General features: G+C 41.6%; 2 protein-coding genes across 2 annotated transcripts in view; both read left to right on the forward strand.

The window, feature by feature from the left end:
• The window catches only part of LOC139544962 (perforin-1-like), a 42240-nt gene that overhangs the window by 11851 nt on the left and 10184 nt on the right, over positions 1–20205 (forward strand). The window lies entirely within an intron of this gene.
• Positions 15116–18955, forward strand: LOC139544961 (perforin-1-like). Its single transcript, XM_071352208.1, has 2 exons — positions 15116–15310; positions 17658–18955. Exons 1-2 carry the CDS (start codon positions 15152–15154, stop codon positions 17916–17918), a joined length of 420 nt encoding a protein of 139 aa, XP_071208309.1. The 5' UTR covers positions 15116–15151; the 3' UTR covers positions 17919–18955.

A 20205-nucleotide genomic window follows, 5' to 3' on the forward strand; every position in this document is an offset into this window, starting at 1 on the left:
TTTCGTAATTCAATAAATATCAGTTATGTCATCATACCTCGCTGCAAATTGGTCTTCCGATCCCTCTCTCCTCTCCTCGTCTGAGGAGGAGGAAGAATTAGAGTTTCGTTACACCACCATACAGTATTGTGTACAAAACAAGTTCAATACATTACTTGCAGTGTGTACTTGGCTTGGACAGTACACTATATTCTCTGTCATATTTATTTTAATATAGACACATACGGGTAACTGCCAAGATAATGGAAACATTTGAGTAAATGGGGATAGTAGTAGTAGTAGGTTTAATTGGTTTCTCACAGTCATAAGACTGAAATGTACACCAATTTACAGTCATAACATCAATCATATATAATTATCAGATCCTAAACTAGCAAAACACTTAATATAATACGTTGTTAAAATATACAATATATGTAAACAAAATAACAACGACAAGTTTAAGGGTGGCAGCTTTAGAAAGCACATCTTTAGAGTTCTTTGGAAGACATTTTCCCTGGGCTATATGGTGTATGCATGATCAGTGTAGTGAAGTATGGGATGGGAGAGTTCTGACAGCGGCCTGTACGTGTCATGGGAGTGTTCAGTTTGTGGCTGTTGCGGGTTTCCTGTCCAGTAATCTGCTGTCTGCTTGGATGGAGCCAGTCTGCAAACTGGGAGTTCTGCAGGGATTTAGCAAATGTCAGTCAGATCTGATCCCGTCTGCTCTCCAAAGACATGATTCAGAGGATTTACACGAGTGTGGAGAAATTAACATCCTATTATGCTTAGGGTCATGCATACAAATGCTGGGCAGGCCATTCTTTTGGCTACAATGGCTATGCCCCCAATAGCAATGCCCTCATCCACAGCGCTCAAGTGGTCACTGAATGGTTTGCTGAGCATGAAAATGATGTAAACCATATGCCATGGTCGTCCCAGTCAAGCCGACGGGACCCCCTAATGGGGTCTGGGTGTGTGTGTGTGTGTGTACCATTGTTGGACTTGCGGGTTAATTGCAGACTGGCAGTAGATACCCATCTACGGTGCACTGAATAAACTACAATAAACTGGACAGGGGCAACAGCTAGGCTAGAAACTCGGTTTCAGGTTAATCACTGTGAATCCAGGAAACCACCATAGGGAAGACAAATGACACAACCTCAGCATTTAGCCTGATTAATTATGTAAAATACAGTCACACACAAAAACTGATATAGCGTCAAGCTAATTAATTTACATGTCAAAGAACAAATGTAATACACAGCGTACTCTGTTTATGCAATCAGAAGAGAGGGGTAGCACTCCTCAAACACCCACTATTTTATCTGGTGCACCAAATGCCCCCTCACTACTGGTCTTCGTTGCCAACTGCAGTACCCAGCAGCGACCGTTAGCCGCCCCCGTTAAGGTAAGTGAGTCTACAGCATTCATCATTCATCATACACCGGCTCTCTCGGCTCTGCCTTATAAAGGAATTTCCAGTCTTGTGCAGAGTTGCCAAGTAGCCACAGGTGTGAGCAATTAGTTCATGATTAGAAGATGTTGTCACTTACAAGCTCCAATCACAGCTTCACCACAGTACCAATATAATCAAATCAAACTTTATTTTTCACATAGAACAAGAATAGAACAAGTGTAGACTTTACCGTGAAATGTTTACTTACAAGCCCTTAACCAACAGTGCAGTTCAAGAAGAGTTAAGAAAATATTTACCAAGTAGACAAAAATAAAAAGTAATAATAAAAAGTAACACAATAAGAATAACAATAACGAGGCTATATACAGGGGGTACCGGTACCGAGTCAGTGTGGAGGGGGTACAGGCTAGTTGAGGTAATTTGTACATGTAGGTGTGACTGTTGTGAAATAAAACAGCAAGAGTGCAGAGGGTTAAACACAGGCACCTAAATTGGGGAAGATGGGCTTGTGGTAATGACTGGAGCGGAATCAGTGGAATGGTATCAAATACATCAAACACATTGTTTCCATGTGTTTGATGCCATTCCATTGGCTCCGTTCCGGCCGTTCTGCCTTCAGCAGCCTCCACTGTGGTTAAACTGTCGTACCCATCACCCCAGTCTCTCAGCCACAAAGTATGTTGTGTAACAAAGGTTCTGATAGATAGTAAGTACAAACGTTTGTGACACTCTAATAGGTTGTTATCAAGAAAACGTCACAATAAGGTGCAGAGCGTTCGATTTTCCTGCCAGCGGGCAAGGAGACGCCCAGCTCTGCTAAAACCATTGACAACTGGGTGGCGTTTTCAATGGACTGTTAAATATGAACTATTTGGTTTTTAATATCATCACCTCTTGAAGAGAATAGTCAGAACTACACATTTCAGATTATTCCATGCAAAACAATTGTGCACATTTAGGTATATCATCAGAGTTGTACAGCAAGTAACTGGATGCTTTTCATGTTCAGTCAACATTTCAGATATGAAGTTGTGAAGGTAGCCTCACGATATCTCTCAATATTGGCCACCATTAATTTGATATTTGAGTGATACACTGAACAAAAATATAAACGTAACATGCAACAATTTCGAAGATTTTCATTTAATGAAAATCAGTCAATTGAAATAAATTCATTAGGCCCTAATCTATGGATTTCACATGACTGGGAATACAGATATGCATCTCTTGGTCACAGATACTTTAAAAAAAGGTAAGGGGCGTGGATCAGAAAACCAGTCAGTATCTAGTGTGACTACTACTTGCCTCATGCACCGCGACACATCTCCTTCACATAGAGTTGATCAGGCTGTTGATTATGGCCTGTGGAATGTTGTCCCACTCCTCTTCAATGGCTGTTCAAAGTTGCTGGATATTGGCGGGAACTGGAACGCTGTCGTACGTGTCGATCCAGAGCATCCAAAACATGCTCAATGGGTGACATGTCTGGTGAGTATGTAGGCCATGGAAGAACTGGGACATTTTCAGCTTTCAGGAATTGTATACTTAAGCAATAAGGCACGAAGGGGTGTGGTATATGGCCAATATTTAACGGCTAAGGGCTGGTCTTATGCACGACATGGAGCATTATCATTCTGAAACATGAGGTGATTGCGGCGGATGAACGGCACGACAATAGGCCTCAGGATCTATCTCATCACGGTATCTCTGTGCATTCAAATCAAATCAAGGTTTATTTATACACCACATTTCAGACATGGAATGCAACGTATTGTGATTCACAGGGGAAAAAAAACAACGAAAATAAAAACTGAAATATTTACTACACAACAAACACTAGAGGATAAAAAACAAAAGAATAACAAAAACTGAACGTCTAAAAAGCACCCCAAGGAAAAGCAAAGCTAAAAAGGTGTATTTTAAGATCTCTTTTAAATATGTCCACAGTTTCGGTTCCCTTCAGGTTCTCTGGCAGGCTATTCCAGAGGCTGGGGGCATAATAACTAAAGGCTGCCTCTCCTCTTGGTCCTAGGTTTTTGGATAGTTAAAAGGCCAGTGCCAGAGGACCTGAGGGACCTACTGGGTACATAACTGAAAAGCATGTCTGACATTTATTGGGGTGCACAATCGTGGATTGATTTAAAAACCAATAGAAGAATTTTAAAATGCATTATTAAAACTCACAGTGCAGAGACCTTAAAACCGGTGTAATGTGTGCTCTCCGTCTGTACTTGGTCAGTACCCGTGCTGCAGCATTCTGTATGTTTTGCAGTTGACCAATGGCTTTCTTGGGTAGACCAGACAGGAAAGCATTACAGTAGTCTATTTTATTTCAACTTTATTTAACTAGGCAAGTCAGTTAAGAACAAATTCCTATTTACAATGACAGCCTACCAAAAGGCAAAAGGCCTCCTGTTGGGACGGGGGCTGGGATTCAAAATAAGATTCTAGGACAAAACACACATCATGACAAGGGAGACACCACAACACTACATAAAGAGAGACCTAAGACAGCAACACAGCATGGAAGCAACACATGACTTCACGGCATGGTAGCAACACAACATGATAACAACATGGCAGCAGCACAACAGGGTAGGAGCACAAAACATTGTACAAACATTGTTTGTGGATAGATTATTCTGGCAAAAGAGAAATGCTCACTAACAAGGAAGTAAACACGTGTGCACAGCATTTGAGAGAAATAAGCTTTTTGTGTGGATAGAACATTTCTGGGATCTTTTAATTTAGCTCATGAAACATGGGAACAGCACTTTACATGTTGCATTTATATTTTAGTTCAGTGTATTTTATGTCCATTAATTGAAACTGGAACACTTTTTTATTTTTCACAATTTTATTTAGCCAATTTTGGTCTTTTATGAACTCCACCAGTCCTATTAATGATATAATTTACAAAGATTTGACCGTTTTTAAACATTCCCAAAACAATATTTTTTCACCAGTTGTATATTTGAGTTTAACCATAATATTTGTCTTGTCTTTTCTGGTGGGTTAATCTGAAATTGCAACCAGCTTTCTATTGCTTGTTTTAAAAAATAGCAATATTTTGGAGATTATTTCATTTTCAAATATCCCGAAAGTGAAAGGTTGACATCTGAATGAAGGGAAAAGGGCCATTCTTACTAATCTGCTAGATAACCAGTTTGGATTTAAGTATAACTTTTGTCTGACTGAAGCCTTTAGTGAGAGGTCCAATGCTTTAATATTTAATCATTTCTGCCTTCCAAGTTCATATTAATATAAATAGGCCCGTTTAATTTCGTCTGGCTTGCTGTTTCAAATAAAGTGGAATATTTTTTGCTAACATAATTTCAAAACAAGTCGTTAGGTGTAGCAGGGCCATAAGTAAATAAGTAAACTGGGATTTGACTAAATAATTAATCAGGGTGATTTCCCCACAAATAGACAGGTGTTGTTCTTTCCATGGTAGCAAAATATTATCTAATTCGGCAAACTTTTAGTGTTGGAAAAAGTACCCAATGTCAATACTTGAGTAAAAGTAAAGATACCTTAGTAAAAAAATGACTCAAGTAAAAGTGAAAGTCCCCAGTAAAATACTACTTGAGTAAAAGTCTAAAAGTATTTGCTCTTCAATATACTTAAGAATTAAAAGTAAATGTCATTGCAAAAATATACTTAAGTATCAAAAGTAAAGGTATAAATCATTTCAAATTGCTTATATATATATTTTATTCATTTCACCTTTATTTAACCAGGTAGGCCAGTTGAGAACAAGTTCTCATTTACAACTGCGACCTGGCCAAGATAAAGCAAAGCAGTGCGACACAAACAACAACACAGAGTTACACATGGAGTAAACAAGCGTACAGTCAATAACACAATAGAAAAAAAAGAAAGTCTATATACAGTGTGTGCAAATGGCTTGAGGAGGTAAGGTAATACATAGCCATAGTAGCGAGATATTAAGCAAACCAGACGGCAAAATGTTCTTGTTTTTTAAATTTACGCACAGCCAGGGTCACACTACAACATGCAGACACAATTTACAAACAAAGCACTTGTGTTTAGTAAGTCCGCCAGATCAGAGGCAGTAGGGATGACCAGGGATATTATTTTGATAAGTGCGTGAATTGGGCCAATAAAATGTAATGAGTACTTTTGAGTGTTCGGGAAAATGTATGGAGTTATTATTTCTTAAGGAATGTAGTGAAGTAAAAGTAAAAGTTGTCAAAAATATAAATAGTAAAGTGAAGTACAGATGCCCCAAAAAACTACTTAATTAATACTTTAAAGTATTTTTACTTAAGTACTTTACACCACTGCTAACTTTTTACAAAAAATACCAAGTATGTTCACTTCCCCCGTCGGACCATTTTATTGGTAAACTACATAATTATGTAAAAGTTGTATTTTTGAGAGATCCAGTTCGTAAAATGCTGCACTTATCATAAATCGGTTTTAATCCAGAGAGTTTAGAACAATTACATAGAGCTTCTATGAGGCTGTGCAAGGATTCAAATTCCTGATTTAAAAGAAAACATGAATCGTCAGCGTACAATGACACCTTTGTTTTTAAACCCTTGAATTCTATCCCCTTGATATTTTTTGGGGGGGATCAGATTTTAATAGCTAACATTTCGATGGCCATAATAAATAGATATGCCGATAGTAGACAACTTTGTTTTACTCCTCTTGACAATTTAATACTTTCTGAGAAGTAGCCATTATTTACTATTTTACAACTGGGATTACTATACTTAACATTAACCCATTGTATAAGAGATTCTCCGAAATTAAAATAGTCCAGGCATTTATATGTTAATTCCTAATTGTACTTTATTAAAGTCCTTTTCAAAGTTAGCTATGAATAGAAAGCCTGGTTTCCCAGATTTTTCATTGTGTTCTATTGTTTCCGGTACTTGTCTTATATTATGTCCAATGTATCGTCCATGTAAAAAACCTGTCTGATTAGGATGAATGATATCCGACAACACCTTTTTAATTCTATGCGCCATACATTTTGCATAGATTTTGGCATCACAACACTGAAGTGTAAGGGGCCTCCAGTTTTTTTAGGTGGACTGGATCTTTATATTTACCACCTGGGTCCTGTTTCAGTAATAGTGAAATCAGACTTTCTTGCTGAGTGTCTGATAGTCTATCATTTTTATAGGAGTGGTTAAAACATGTTAAAAACTGACCTTTGAGTACATGAAAACATATTTGATATTCCTCAACTGGTATGCCATCCAGCACTGGAGTTTTCCCGGACTTGAAAGCTTTATTTACATCTACAGTAGAAGTTCATCCTCTGTAATTAGGCCTTCACATACGTCTTTCTGTATAACTATTAATTTGACACTATTAAAAGAAAATAAATCCTTACAATTAACTTCGATTAGTAGAGATGGAGGAGATTGAAAAAAAAATATTCTTAAAGTACTTTGCTTCCTCTTTCAGAATATAGTTTGTTGAATCATGGATGACTCTGTCATTTGAACATTTCTGTAAATCATTTTTGGTAGCATTTCTGTGTTGAAAAAAATAAATAATAGTATTTTGCATCTTTCCCCGTATTCCATCCAGTTCACTTTATTTTTTATAATATATTACACTTGATCTTTCTTGAATGTTCCTCCAGTTCTTTTTGTTTTTCCTCTAACTTATTCTGTGCCTGTAACGGCTGTCTAATTCCTCCTCCTCGGATGAGGAGAAGGAGTAAGGGTCGGACCAAAACGCAGCGTTGTATGCAGACATAATACACTGCTCAAAAAAATAAAGGGAACACTTAAACAACACAATGTAACTCCAAGTCAATCACACTTCTGTGAAATCAAACTGTCCACTTAGGAAGCAACACTGATTGACAATAAATTTCACATGCTGTTGTGCAAATGGAATAGACAAAAGGTGGAAATTATAGGCAATTAGCAAGACACCCCCAATAAAGGAATGGTTCTGCAGGTGGTGACCACAGACCACTTCTCAGTTCCTATGCTTCCTGGCTGATGTTTTGGTCACTTTTGAATGCTGGCGGTGCTTTCACTCTAGTGGTAGCATGAGACGGAGTCTACAACCCACACAAGTGGCTCAGGTAGTGCAGTTCATCCAGGATGGCACATCAACGCGAGCTGTGGCAAAAAGGTTTGCTGTGTCTGTCAGCGTAGTGTCCAGAGCATGGAGGCGCTACCAGGAGACAGGCCAGTACATCAGGAGACGTGGAGGAGGCCGTAGGAGGGCAACAACCCAGCAGCAGGACCGCTACCTCCGCCTTTGTGCAAGGAGGTGCACTGCCAGAGCCCTGCAAAATGACCTCCAGCAGGCCACAATGTGCATGTGTCTGCTCAAACGGTCAGAAACAGACTCCATGAGGGTGGTATGAGGGCCCGACGTCCACAGGTGGGGGTTGTGCTTACAGCCTAACACCGTGCAGGACGTTTGGCATTTGCCAGAGAACACCAAGATTGGCAAATTCGCCACTGGCGCCCTGTGCTCTTCACAGATGAAAGCAGGTTCACACTGAGCACATGAGCACATGTGACAGACGTGACAGAGTCTGGAGACGCCGTGGAGAACGTTCTGCTGCCTGCAACATCCCCCAGCATGACCGGTTTGGCGGTGGGTCAGTCATGGTGTGGGGTGGCATTTCTTTGTAGCGCCGCACAGCCCTCCATGTGCTCGCCAGAGGTAGCCTGACTGCCATTAGGTACCGAGATGAGATCCTCAGACCCCTTGTGAGACCATATGCTGACACATGCACATTTGTGGCCTGCTGGAGGTCATTTTGCAGGGCTCTGGCAGTGCACCTCCTTGCACAAATATCGGAGGTAGCGGTCCTGCTGCTGGGTTGTTGCCCTCCTACGGCCTCCTCCACGTCTCCTGATGTACTGGCCTGTCTCCTGGTAGCGCCTCCATGCTCTGGACACTACGCTGACAGACACAGCAAACCTTTTTGCCACAGCTCGCATTGATGTGCCATCCTGGATGAACTGCACTACCTGAGCCACTTGTGTGGGTTGTAGACTCCGTCTCATGCTACCACTAGAGTGAAAGCACCGCTAGCATTCAAAAGTGACCAAAACATCAGCCAGGAAGCATAGGAACTGAGAAGTGGTCTGTGGTCACCACCTGCAGAATCACTCCTTTATTGGGGGTGTCTTGCTAATTGCCTATAATTTCCACCTTTTGTCTATTCCATTTGCACAACAGCATGTGAAATTTATTGTCAATCAGTGTTGCTTCCTAAGTGGACAGTTTGATTTCACAGAAGTGTGATTGACTTGGAGTTACATTGTGTTGTTTAAGTGTTCCCTTTATTTTTTTGAGCAGTGTATATTTATTAAAGACAAGACGAAACACGAAAAACTCTTAAACAAACTACAAAACAATAAACGACGTAGACAGACCTGAACTTGAGAACTTACATAGACACGAAGAACGCACGAACAGGAAAGACTAGCCAAACGAACGCACAAACGAAACAGTCCCGTGTGGTGCAACAGACACAGACACAGGAACAATCACCCACAAACAAACAGTGATAACAGCCTACCTTAATATGGTTCTCAATCAGAGGAAACGTCAAACACCTGCCCCTAATTGAGAACCATATCAGGCAACACATTTAACCCAACATAGAAACACATAACATAGACTACCCACCCAGCTCACGTCCTGACCAACTAAACAAAGTTAAACAAAGGAAAATAAGGTCAGGAACGTGACAGTGCCTCTGTTACAGTTTTTATTTCTATCTACCTGTACTGTTAGTTCCTCTATGTTACAGTGTTGTATTGCTATCTGTACTGTTAGTTCCTCTGTTACAGTGTTGTATTGCTATCTATCTGTACTGTTAGTTCCTCTATGTCACAGTTTTTATTGCTATCTATCTGTACTGTTAGTTCCACTATGTTACAGTGTTGTATTGCTATCTGTACTGTTAGTTCCTCTGTTACAGTGTTGTATTGCTATCTGTACTGTTAGTTCCTCTGTTACAGTGTTGTATTGCTATCTATCTGTACTGTTAGTTCCTCTATGTTACAGTTTTTATTGCTATCTGTACTGTTAGTTCCTCTATGTTACAGTGTTGTATTGCTATCTGTACTGTTAGTTCCTCTATGTTACAGTGTTGTATTGCTATCTGTACTGTTAGTTCCTCTATGTTGCAGTGCTGTATTGCTATCTATCTGTACTGTTAGTTCCTCTATGTTGCAGTGCTGTATTGCTATCTATCTGTACTGTTAGTTCCTCTATGTTGCAGTGCTGTATTGCTATCTGTACTGTTAGTTCCTCTGTTACAGTGTTGTATTGCTATCTAACTGTACTGTTAGTTCCTCTATGTTGCAGTGCTGTATTGCTATCTATCTGTACTGTTAGCTTCTCTATTTCCTTTGTTTAGATGAACACTTTTGACCTAAATAGTTTTGGTTTTCAAGACGAGTATTGACCTGCATGGCCTCTAAAGGCAATTTTAAAAGTGTCCCATGTAAAAAGGGGATCTGCTGTACCTATGTTTTGCAGGAAAAACTCAGGTATAAATTCTGTCTTGGTTAAAAACAAGTTGTCATCCAATAGGCTTTGATTCAATTTCCAATATCCTCGCACTGGTGGAAATTCGGTAAGAGTTATGTGTAAACCAATTATTTGACGGTCCGAACACATTCTGTCCCCTATCAACACTCTTTTTACGTTCATGACTATGTTGAAATGTTCCAGAAGAACTAGGCAGGAACAGATCTACCGACATAAGGGCAGAATAATCCCTTGAGGTCTGTTGAGAAAAAGGCAGTCTACCCTTTGTTCTCTGAAAAGGGGAGATGTGGTGTTATTTGCATGTTGCATACTGATTGGCCATATGCTAATGAGGGCCTGAAGGAATGTAGGAGTTCATGAGGAAAGCGTCTCTCTCTCATGTGACTTGTAATGTGAAGCAACGTCAAGTTAGCAATAAAAGGGCCATAAAGTTACACCATTTTTAGTATTTTACTCACATACAGACAAGTTTGATTACACTAAGTAAACCACTAACTGTCCTGCAATATTCCACCCGATAAAGCTTCCTCCTATCCTAAGTTGGGTTGTCATCCCAGTGACTGGCCGACCACCCCTGTAGACATGGATCCTAGGGCCTTTGAGAGATGGGGGCCAATCCTTTAAAAAGAGCACATGGTGCCACCTACAGTACAGAACCAGATACGCAGCCAACATCATTTTTGAACGCCTTCGCCTCGGTTTTACTGCATCTAGTTATAAAATATATATATATATTACAGTCAAAAGTTTGGACACACCTACTCATTCAAGGGTTTTTCTTTATTTTGACTATTTTCTACATTGTAGAATAATAGTGAAGACAACACTATGAAATATCACATATGGAATCATGTAGTAGCCAAAAAAGTGTTAAACAAATCAAAATATATTTTATATTTAAGATTCTTCAAAGTTGCCACCTGTCACGGATCGCTAGGAGTGCTGGGTGTGGAGTCAGGCGCAGAGAGCAGTGCTTCCAATGAATACGTTTTATTCAGCTGTGTCCAGCCAACAACCAGGCAAAATGACCAATAAACCGATAAGTCCCCCAATCAGGGAAAATACGGACAGCAAACACAATAATACACCACTGACATAAAGGATTAGCCCGCACAACAGCAGGCGGGACCTGTGAGTTTAAATAGCCCCTAATTAACAACAAATAAGATACAGGTGAACACAATCAAGACAAAACCAACAGAAAAGAAAAAGGAATCGGTGGCAGCTAGTAGAACGGTGACGACGACCGCCGAGCGCCGCCCGAACAGGGAGAGGAGCCACCTTTGGTGGAAGTCGTGACACCACCCTTTGCTTTGATGACAGTTTAGCACACTCTTGGTATTCTCTAAACCAGTTTCCCCTGGATTGCTTTTCCAACAGTCTTGAAGGAGTTCCCACATATGCTGAGCACTTATTGGATGCTTTTCCTTCACTCTGCAGTCCAACTCATCCAAAACCATCCCAATTGGGTTGAGGTCGGGTGATTGGGGAGGACAGCAGTACTCCATCACTTTACATCGTCTTGGCACCGCTGAGAGGAATTATGACGTGGGAAATCGACAACTACTCGTGGTGAAGATGGCATTGGTAGGTGTAGAGTCACTGGTTAGAGGGGGCAGTACATGGGCCCTGCTATTCACTCGGTTCAACTTTACCATCTCCTACCACCCAGGGTCCAAGAATGTGAAGCCTGATGCGCTCTCACGTCTCTATAACCCCACTACTACACTGTCGGACCCCGAGTCCATCCTCCCTACCTCTTGTCTAGCGGCTGCACTCATATGGGGTATAAAGAACCAGGCCTGCGAGGCGCAGCATTCTCAGCTGGACCCCGAAGATCTTATATATCAACAGCAGTCAATTATTAATTGTCACTTTATTCATTCTCATCTGAACGTCGTAAAATTCTTGGTTATCGTCACGAACCCTGGCTAACAAGTTAAATCAGCAATACAAAAATTGGCTTAATTATTATTGACTAAATACCTAAATAATCACACAAAATTACATATACACAGGATGGATCATACATCGATTACTAATCATGTCATAAAATAAAGTCCCTAGCAGACGAAACCGATATGACGGCTGGTTACTCAAAGGGGGTTGGGTTTGAATAAAAGAGCGGGAAGACTGAGGGACAAAGGGGATTGGGTCTCTATCGGACCTTGAGAAGCAATGCTACCATAAATACAGACTCTTATGCATTCTAAGAACCGCCCATTCGGAAAAGGAAAATGCAAGATATATATTTACACTGAGCTGCGCTTCAATAGATGGGTCGAAGATGGAAGACTGGTTTGCCCAGCAGAGATCGCCCTTGTCCTTTGTAGAATCTTTCTGGTCGTAGTGTTGTAGAGCGGACAGAAGTACCCTGTCTTCTCATAGGATTTTCTGTCCTTTATTAGGCCACATATATTTACAGCTGCAGCTGATAACTTGACGTCTAGGAGGTATCATTTCTTTAGTGAATAAGAGTTCATACCAAGTTGCCATACTCAGCTCGTGCTGTATTCTGGCTGGTCTAGTCGAAATTCATCCTTCCAGCATGGTGAGCACCTCCTCCACATTGAAATTAGCCCTTTTAAACATATGGACACCAGTCCTCACTTTGTCGGGAACTAAGGTTGACTTCCGTCAACGGGCTTTTGTATTGGGGGAGAGAAGGGCGTGTTTCATAGTTCTCAACCAATGTCTGTTCACTTGGGCGTGGCCACTGAGTGAGCATAGTTTACTTATGAAAGCAATTCTCATTTAGAACGTAAAATTACATTTAATATTTTCACAAATAGTTTCATATTTAAACATTTTAATTGCACAACAATTCCATGTGAATCTGATAACTAGAATGTGTAGACTTTCCAAGATAAAATGTATGTTGTCCTATCATCAGATATAATGTCCCAGACACCAACTGATCTGACATCATATTCTTTAAGTACCAACGGACACTTTCAACTGGTTGGATTACAGAAATATTGTACCTTTCCCCAACCTTTTGATGTTACCATACTCTCTCTATGTTAACAAAGGGCTTTCCAAGAGTCCATTCTGTAGGGAGGAGAGAAAATGGGGAGAGGTATTTACGAGGGTCATAAACCTCATACAACAGGGCAATGTCATGACAGCAGGAATGAGAAGATTTGATTAACCAATATCTAGTCCTAGCTGGTGGAGCTCGGATATCCCCCCCAACACCCACACACGCTGGTCCCCCGTCGTGACCCATCTTCCCAAGCACCACTGTGCAGTCAGACCCTTTAAATATTCTGTACCGCCAGGGCCACAATAATATGCTCCCACTGATTGTCTGAGTGTAACTCCCCATGGATCCAATGTTGCCAGCACTGCCACTACCTGGGTGGGGTACTCCAGTGGAATTCCAAATGGCTAGGTACGATGTTGTCAAGGTTTTCATTAGCAGCTTTGAGAAATTCTTCTATATTGCTCACCAGTCCCAGGCTTTGTCTTTTGGACCCACCCTGCCAGACAGGCTCAGACTCTTAATCTCTGTTAACCCGTGCGGTGATGCTTCAGCCAGCAAGCAGACAAGCTAGCTAGATAGCTAAAGATATCTTAGTTAGATAGTATAATTAGGTTGTGAAGACTTGGTCGATATTAGCTACAGGTTTATAGTTTTTGGTAAGATTAACTCTGACTCTTTTGTCACCCAGCTGTTGGAGGAAAGCCTTTTCTCACAGGCATACCGTAACCTACCTTTCATTATGTAACGAGACCATTTCTACCTCTGTTAACCATGACAACATTGTTGGCCCTTGTTGTCACCCAGCTGTTGGAGGAAAGCCTTTTCTCACAGGCGTACACTAACCTACCTTTCATTATGTAATGAGACCATCTCTGTTAACCCGGGCTTCATCCCAAATTCCACCATATTCCCTATATAGTGCTCTACTTTTGACCAGGGCCCATAGTGCTGTATAGGGAATAGGGTGCTTTTTGGGATGCAAAATAGGATTTCAGTTCAAACCCCTGTTTGCCACGTAGTATAGGGCGTTGCCGTCTCATAGCCAGCATCGTGGACACTCATTGGCTGAGACGGTGCTTGAGAACTGACCATATGTATGTTGCTATCACCTTTAGAGTGGAGGGGGCTGAGGGGAGTGTACAGTATGTTATGTTTAAAGGGGTAGAATGTACAACATTCAGAGGTTACAAAGCTGAGGTAAAGGACCGCCAATCCATCTTTCTATCTCTCACTCTCTCTGTAGTCTTATCATTGTCTCTATTTGGTTTGTTTCTCTCAGAAATATCTTGGCTACTCTTTCTCTCTGTAGTTTTCTTCGTCTGTACTGGGTTCGTTTTTCTCAGAAGTATCTTGACTTCTCTCTCTCTCTTATTCTCTCTGTATGTGGCATGTGTATTTTCTCCCTGTCTCTCCTAGTTGTAATCCCTAAACTGATCGAGACCTTGAAATGGACATACATTGTTATTACATTGTTATGTGTGTATGTTTACGGTTTGAAGACGGTTTATGCTCTGTGACAAGCTCTCTCTTTAACCTCTACGGGACCCCCCCCCCCCCCGCGCGGGACGGTTGCGCTAATGTGATTAGCATTAGGTTGTAGGTAACAAGAACATTTCCAGGACATAGACATAATTTAAGAAAGCTTAAATTATTGTTAATCTAACTGCACTGTCCAATTTACAGTTACAGTTTACTGTTACAGTGAAAAGATACCATGCTATTGTTTGAGGAGAGTGCCCAACAACAAGAAACTTTTAGCACAGCAACTGGTCAGTAATCTTGCTCTGATTTGTCATCCTGAGGGTCCCAGAGATAAAATGTAGCATAGTTTTGTTTGATACAATTTTTATATTGAAATGTAGGAACTGGGTTCTACAGTTTGAAAATGCATGTTTTTTTCGATGTATTATCTTTTACCAGATCTAAAATGTTATTTTCTCCAAAATTAATTTCACATTTCCACAAACTTCAATGTGTTTCCTTTCAATTGGTATCAAGAATATGCATATCCTTGCTTCAGGTCCAGAGCTACAGGCAGTTAGATTTGGGTATGTAATTTTAGGCGAAGAATTATAAAAAGGGTCCGATCCTGTTTTATTTCTCTCTCTCTCTCTCTCTCTCTCTCTCTCTCTCTCTCTCTCTCTCTCTCTCTCTCTCTCTCTGCTTCTCTTCTCTCTCTCTCTCTCTCTCTGTCCCCCTTCTCCTATTTGACTTCCCTCCACGGATCAAGCCCTATCTGACTGAGAGACATGTCCTCCTCCTCTCTTCTGTGGTGCCTGCTGGTGGTGTGTGTTCTGACTGTGGTCCAGATCTATGCAGCAGAGGAACGTAAGGTCCTCAAGGTGTTCAACCTCAGAGCCAGCGACCTGAACAGCGGCTTGTTCCAGACCCCTGATGCCTACGTCAAGGTAAATCTCTCCTCACCTGAGTCACCTGTCCACCATGATAGATGATGTGTGGTGATCTGTCTGGTGCAAAATAGCCAGGTGCCAGTGCTATACATTAGTAGATTAGATGAGGTGAGTCACCCTTCCCCCCTATACTATGAGCATCTGGGGGGGGGAGGGACTTTATACATCTAATCTAATGACGATAATGAAAATAATTGTAATAATGATGATGATAATGATAAGAATGATGATAAATCAAATCAAATCGTATTGGTCACACATGGTTAGCAGATGTTAATGTGAGTGTAGCGAAATGCTTGTGCTTCTAGTTCCGACCGTGCAGTAATATCTAGGAACGCGAAGCTACAAACTACCTTATACCCACAAGTGTAAAGGAATGAATAAGAATACGTACATATAAATATATGGATGAGTGATGGCTGAACAGCATAGGCATAGAGTACAGTATATACATATGAGTAATGTAGAGTATGTAAACATTATATAAAGGGGCATTGTTTAAAGTGGCTAGTGATATATATTTATTACATTCAATTATTAATTATTAAAGTGGCTAGAGATTTGAGTCAGTATGTTGGCAGCAGCCACTCAATGTTAGTGATGGCTGTTTAACAGTCTGATTTCAGTCTCTCGGTCCCAGCTTTGATGCACCTGTACTGTCCTCGCCTTCTGGATGATATCGGGGTGAACAGGCAGTGGCTCGGGTGGTTGTCCTTGATGATCTTTTTGTCCTTCCTGTGACATCGGGTGGTGTAGGTGTCCTGGAGGGCAGGTAGTTCGCCCCCGGTGATGCGTTGTGCAGACCGCACTACCCTCTGGAGAGCCTTACGGTTGTGGCGGTGATACAGCCAGACAGGATGCTCTCGATCCTCTCGAAAGTTTGTGAGTGTTTTCGGTGGCAAGTCAAATTTCTTCAGCCTCCTGAGGTTGAAGAGGCGCTGCTGCGACTTCTTCACCACGCTGGTGGACCATTTCAGTTTGTCCGTGATGTGTACGCCGAGGAACTTAAAACTTTCCACCTTCTCCACTACTGTCCCGCTGATGTGGATAAGGGGGTGCTCCCTCTGCTGTTTCCTGAAGTCCACGATCATCTCCTTTGTTTTGTTGATGTTGAGTGTGAGGTTATTTTCCTGACAACACACTCCGAGGGCCCTCACCTCCTCCCTGTAGGCCGTCTCGTTGTTGTTGGTAATCAAGCCTGCCACTGTAGTGTCGTCTGCAAACTTGATGATTGAGTTGGAGGCGTGCATGGCCACGCAGTCATAGGTGAACAGGGAGTACAGGAGAGGGCTGAGAACGCACCCTTGTGGGGCCCCAGTGTTGAGGATCAGCGTGGTGAAGATGTTGGTACCTACCCTCACCACCTGGGGGCGGCCCATCAGAAAGTCCAGGACCCAGTTGCACAAGGCGGGGTCGAGACCCAGGGTCTCGAGCTTAATGACAAGTTTGGAGGGCACTATGGTATTAAATTCTGAGCTGTAGTCGATGAGCAGCATTCTTACATAGGTATTCCTCTTGTCCAGATGGGTTAGGGCAGTGTGCAGTGTGATTGCGATTGCATCATCTGTTGGCCTATTGGGGCTGTATTGGAGTGGGTCTAGGGTGTCATTGGAGTGGGTCTAGGGTGTCAGGTAGGGTGGAGGTGATATAATCCTTGACTAGTCTCTCAAAGCACTTCATGATGACGGAAGTGAGTGCTATGGGGCGATAGTCATTTAGTTCAGTTACCATTGTTTTCTTGGGAACAGAACAATGGTGGCCCTCTTGAAGCATGTGGGAACAGCAGACTGGAATAGGGATTGATTGAATATGTCCGTAAACACACCAGCCAGATTGTATGCGCATGCTCTGAGGACGCGGCTAGAGATGCCGTCTGGGCCGGCAGCCTTGCGAGGGTTAACCTGTTTAAATGTTTTACTCACGTTGGCCGCAGTGAATGAGAGCCAGAAGGTTTTGGTAGCGGGTCGTGATACTGATAATAATGACGATAATGACAATACTGATTATGGTAATGATGCCAATGATAATTATAACACACATCATCATCATCATCAGTATCAACATTACCATAATCAGTAGTGTCATCATCATCATCATTGTCAGCATTACCATAATCAGTAGTGTCATCATCATCGTCATTATCATCATTACCATAATCGGTATTGTCATTATCGCCGTCGTCATTATCGCCATTACCATAATCAGTATTGCCATTATCATCATAATTATCATCATTGCCATAATCAGTATTGCCATTATTATCATTATTATCAGTATCATTATTCTTATCATCATCATCATCATCATTATTGTCATTATCATCACTAGTATCATTATAATTTAGGTGTTTATGGGCTCTGGCTACGGCGGGAAGACAGAGGTAAAGAACAACAACCATGACCCCTGGTGGAAGGAGGACTTCAACTTCTTCAACGCCCATGAGAACAACCCTGTGAGGTTGGAGGTGTACGACAGCGACTTGCTCTTCGACGACCTGCTGGGGACCTGCGAGCGCTCCATCAAGAACGGAACTTGGCAGCATCAATGTTTCCTGAAGAAGGGAGGGACCCTGTACTACTCCTACACCCTAGAGCCCCTACAGTAGACCCTGTACTACTCCTACACCCTAGAGCCTCTACAGTAGACCCTGTACTACTCCTACACCCTAGAGCCCCTACAGTAGACCCTGCACTACTCCTACACCCTAGAGCCCCTACAGTAGACCCTGTACTACTCCTACACCCTAGAGCCTCTACAGTAGACCCTGTACTACTCCTACACCCTAAAACCTACAGTACACCCTGGAGTCCATTAGACCCCTTCCTCTTATCTAAAACAGCATTTATTACTGATAGTCCTATATCCAGCTAGAGTAGAGGCCTCTTGTTATCTACAACAACGTCTGGTCCCATATCTCTGTCCTCTTATCTACAACAACGTCTGGTTCCATATCTCTGTCCTCTTATCTACAACAACATCTGGTTCCATATCTCTGTCCTCTTATCTACAACAACACCTGGTCCCATATCTCTGTCCTCTTATCTACAACAACATCTGGTTCCATATCTCTGTCCTCTTATCTACAAAAACACCTGGTTCCATATCTCTGTCCTCTTATCTATATTTACAACATCGTCCCACTTTGGACCCCTCATCTGTTACATGGATTTCTCGTTCTCCTAAAACTGAGCTGAAAAACCGTCCTCCCCCTGACCTCATCCTCAGGCTCATCATAACAGAATAGATTCTAGAACATTGAGCAGTACAAAACTCCACCTCCCCCCTACAGATAGTTCATTGTAATTAGTGTCTACACCACTTTTTGTATTTAACTGATTTGGGTGTAAATCAGATCTCAGGGGATCAGGGACCATGCATGACAAACAGTGCACCAGATTTAAGACTGTCCATGCACCAAATTTAGCAACGTACAACTGCTTATTTCCAGTAAACGTCATCATAAAACATTGGTTCTGTGTCTGTTTATCTCGTGAACTGTAGTAAAGAAGTTGACCTCTTGTCAGCATGTTGGTACTGTTATGCTCCTTCTAGCTCTGTGTCTGATTGGCTCTGTCCAACTGTCACTTCCGTGCTCACTCTACAATGGAATCAATGAATAAAAACTAGATTAACTGCACAGGGGTTTCAGTCTCTCTCTTATTTTTATTGTTGTTGTGTTGAAATGAGGCTCACTTACATGAAGGTCTGTTAGAAAAGGAAGACAATTCTTAGAGAGTACAAAAAAAAAACAGGAAGTGATTTGAAGATATATATGTGTGTTTTTACAGTCAGGCAACAAATGCCCGGGTCTTCCTGATTCACTATTGGTTCTATTTTACACCAGTTGAAAAGTTTGAAAACAAAGAAAATATACAGCATGTCCCCTGAGAAGAATGTTTATTTGGGGTTATGACAAAGTAAGAAAGCAGTAACAGTATAGAGCTAATTTAGGTATTTAATTAAGGAACCAGACCAGACGTACAGATACTGGACTCTTCTTGTGCTGTAAGGAAACATGTTTGAAATGGAACAATGTTGGAACGAGGCGTATCAAACACATTTCAGGCCAGCTTGAACAAACACAGGTGTGAAAAATGTGTTGCCGTGGGAATACGTCATGATGACACATGATACGTCACCCAGCTATTAGTCCCTGGGTGTGTTCCAAATGGCACCCTATTCTCTATGTAGTGCACTACCCACTCTATGGGCCCTGGTCAAAAGTAGTGCACAATATAGGGAATAGGGTGCCATTTGAGGTGCAACCCTTGTAAAGAACTAGTAACCTCCCCTTTATGGAGACATTGGGCTGGCTGTGTCTGAAAATATTACTAGCTGTCAAATCCTTGCTTCCTCCCTCCTTGTTTCCTCAATCCATCTCAAAGCGCATTGGAGGAAATGAGAGGATCCAAGGTCCCTCCCTTGGTCGTCATCCTCCAATGAGTTTTGAGAGGAATTAGGAAAAAACAGGGAAGCAAGGATTTGACAGCTAGCAACGTTTTCCTCACTCATTGGGCTGTGAAACTAGCCTTCAAAGAGTTTATTCAAAAGCCTGGCCTTCATTTAATCTGGAAAAAAAGCCTTATTTAAATCTATAATTATTTTATTATTAAAGGGATAGTTCCCCCAAATGCATTGATTGCTGGCTTACCTTGTCAATAGACTGCTTACAGGACAAGGAAACAGTCCAGATAAAAATGGTAGTTGCCCATGAAATATATTAGCGATCTCTGGGTGACCCTCCTCTGAGGTTAGGGGTCACCATGAATTTTTTTATATTTTTATTTCACCTTTATTTAACGAGGTAGGCCAGTTGAGAAGACGTTCTCATTTACAACTGCGACCTGGCCAAGATAAAGCAAAGCAGTGCGACACAAACAACAACACAGAGT

Source organism: Salvelinus alpinus, chromosome 19 (assembly GCF_045679555.1).
Source record: "Salvelinus alpinus chromosome 19, SLU_Salpinus.1, whole genome shotgun sequence".
In the NCBI taxonomy this organism is placed as follows: Eukaryota; Metazoa; Chordata; class Actinopteri; order Salmoniformes; family Salmonidae; genus Salvelinus; species Salvelinus alpinus.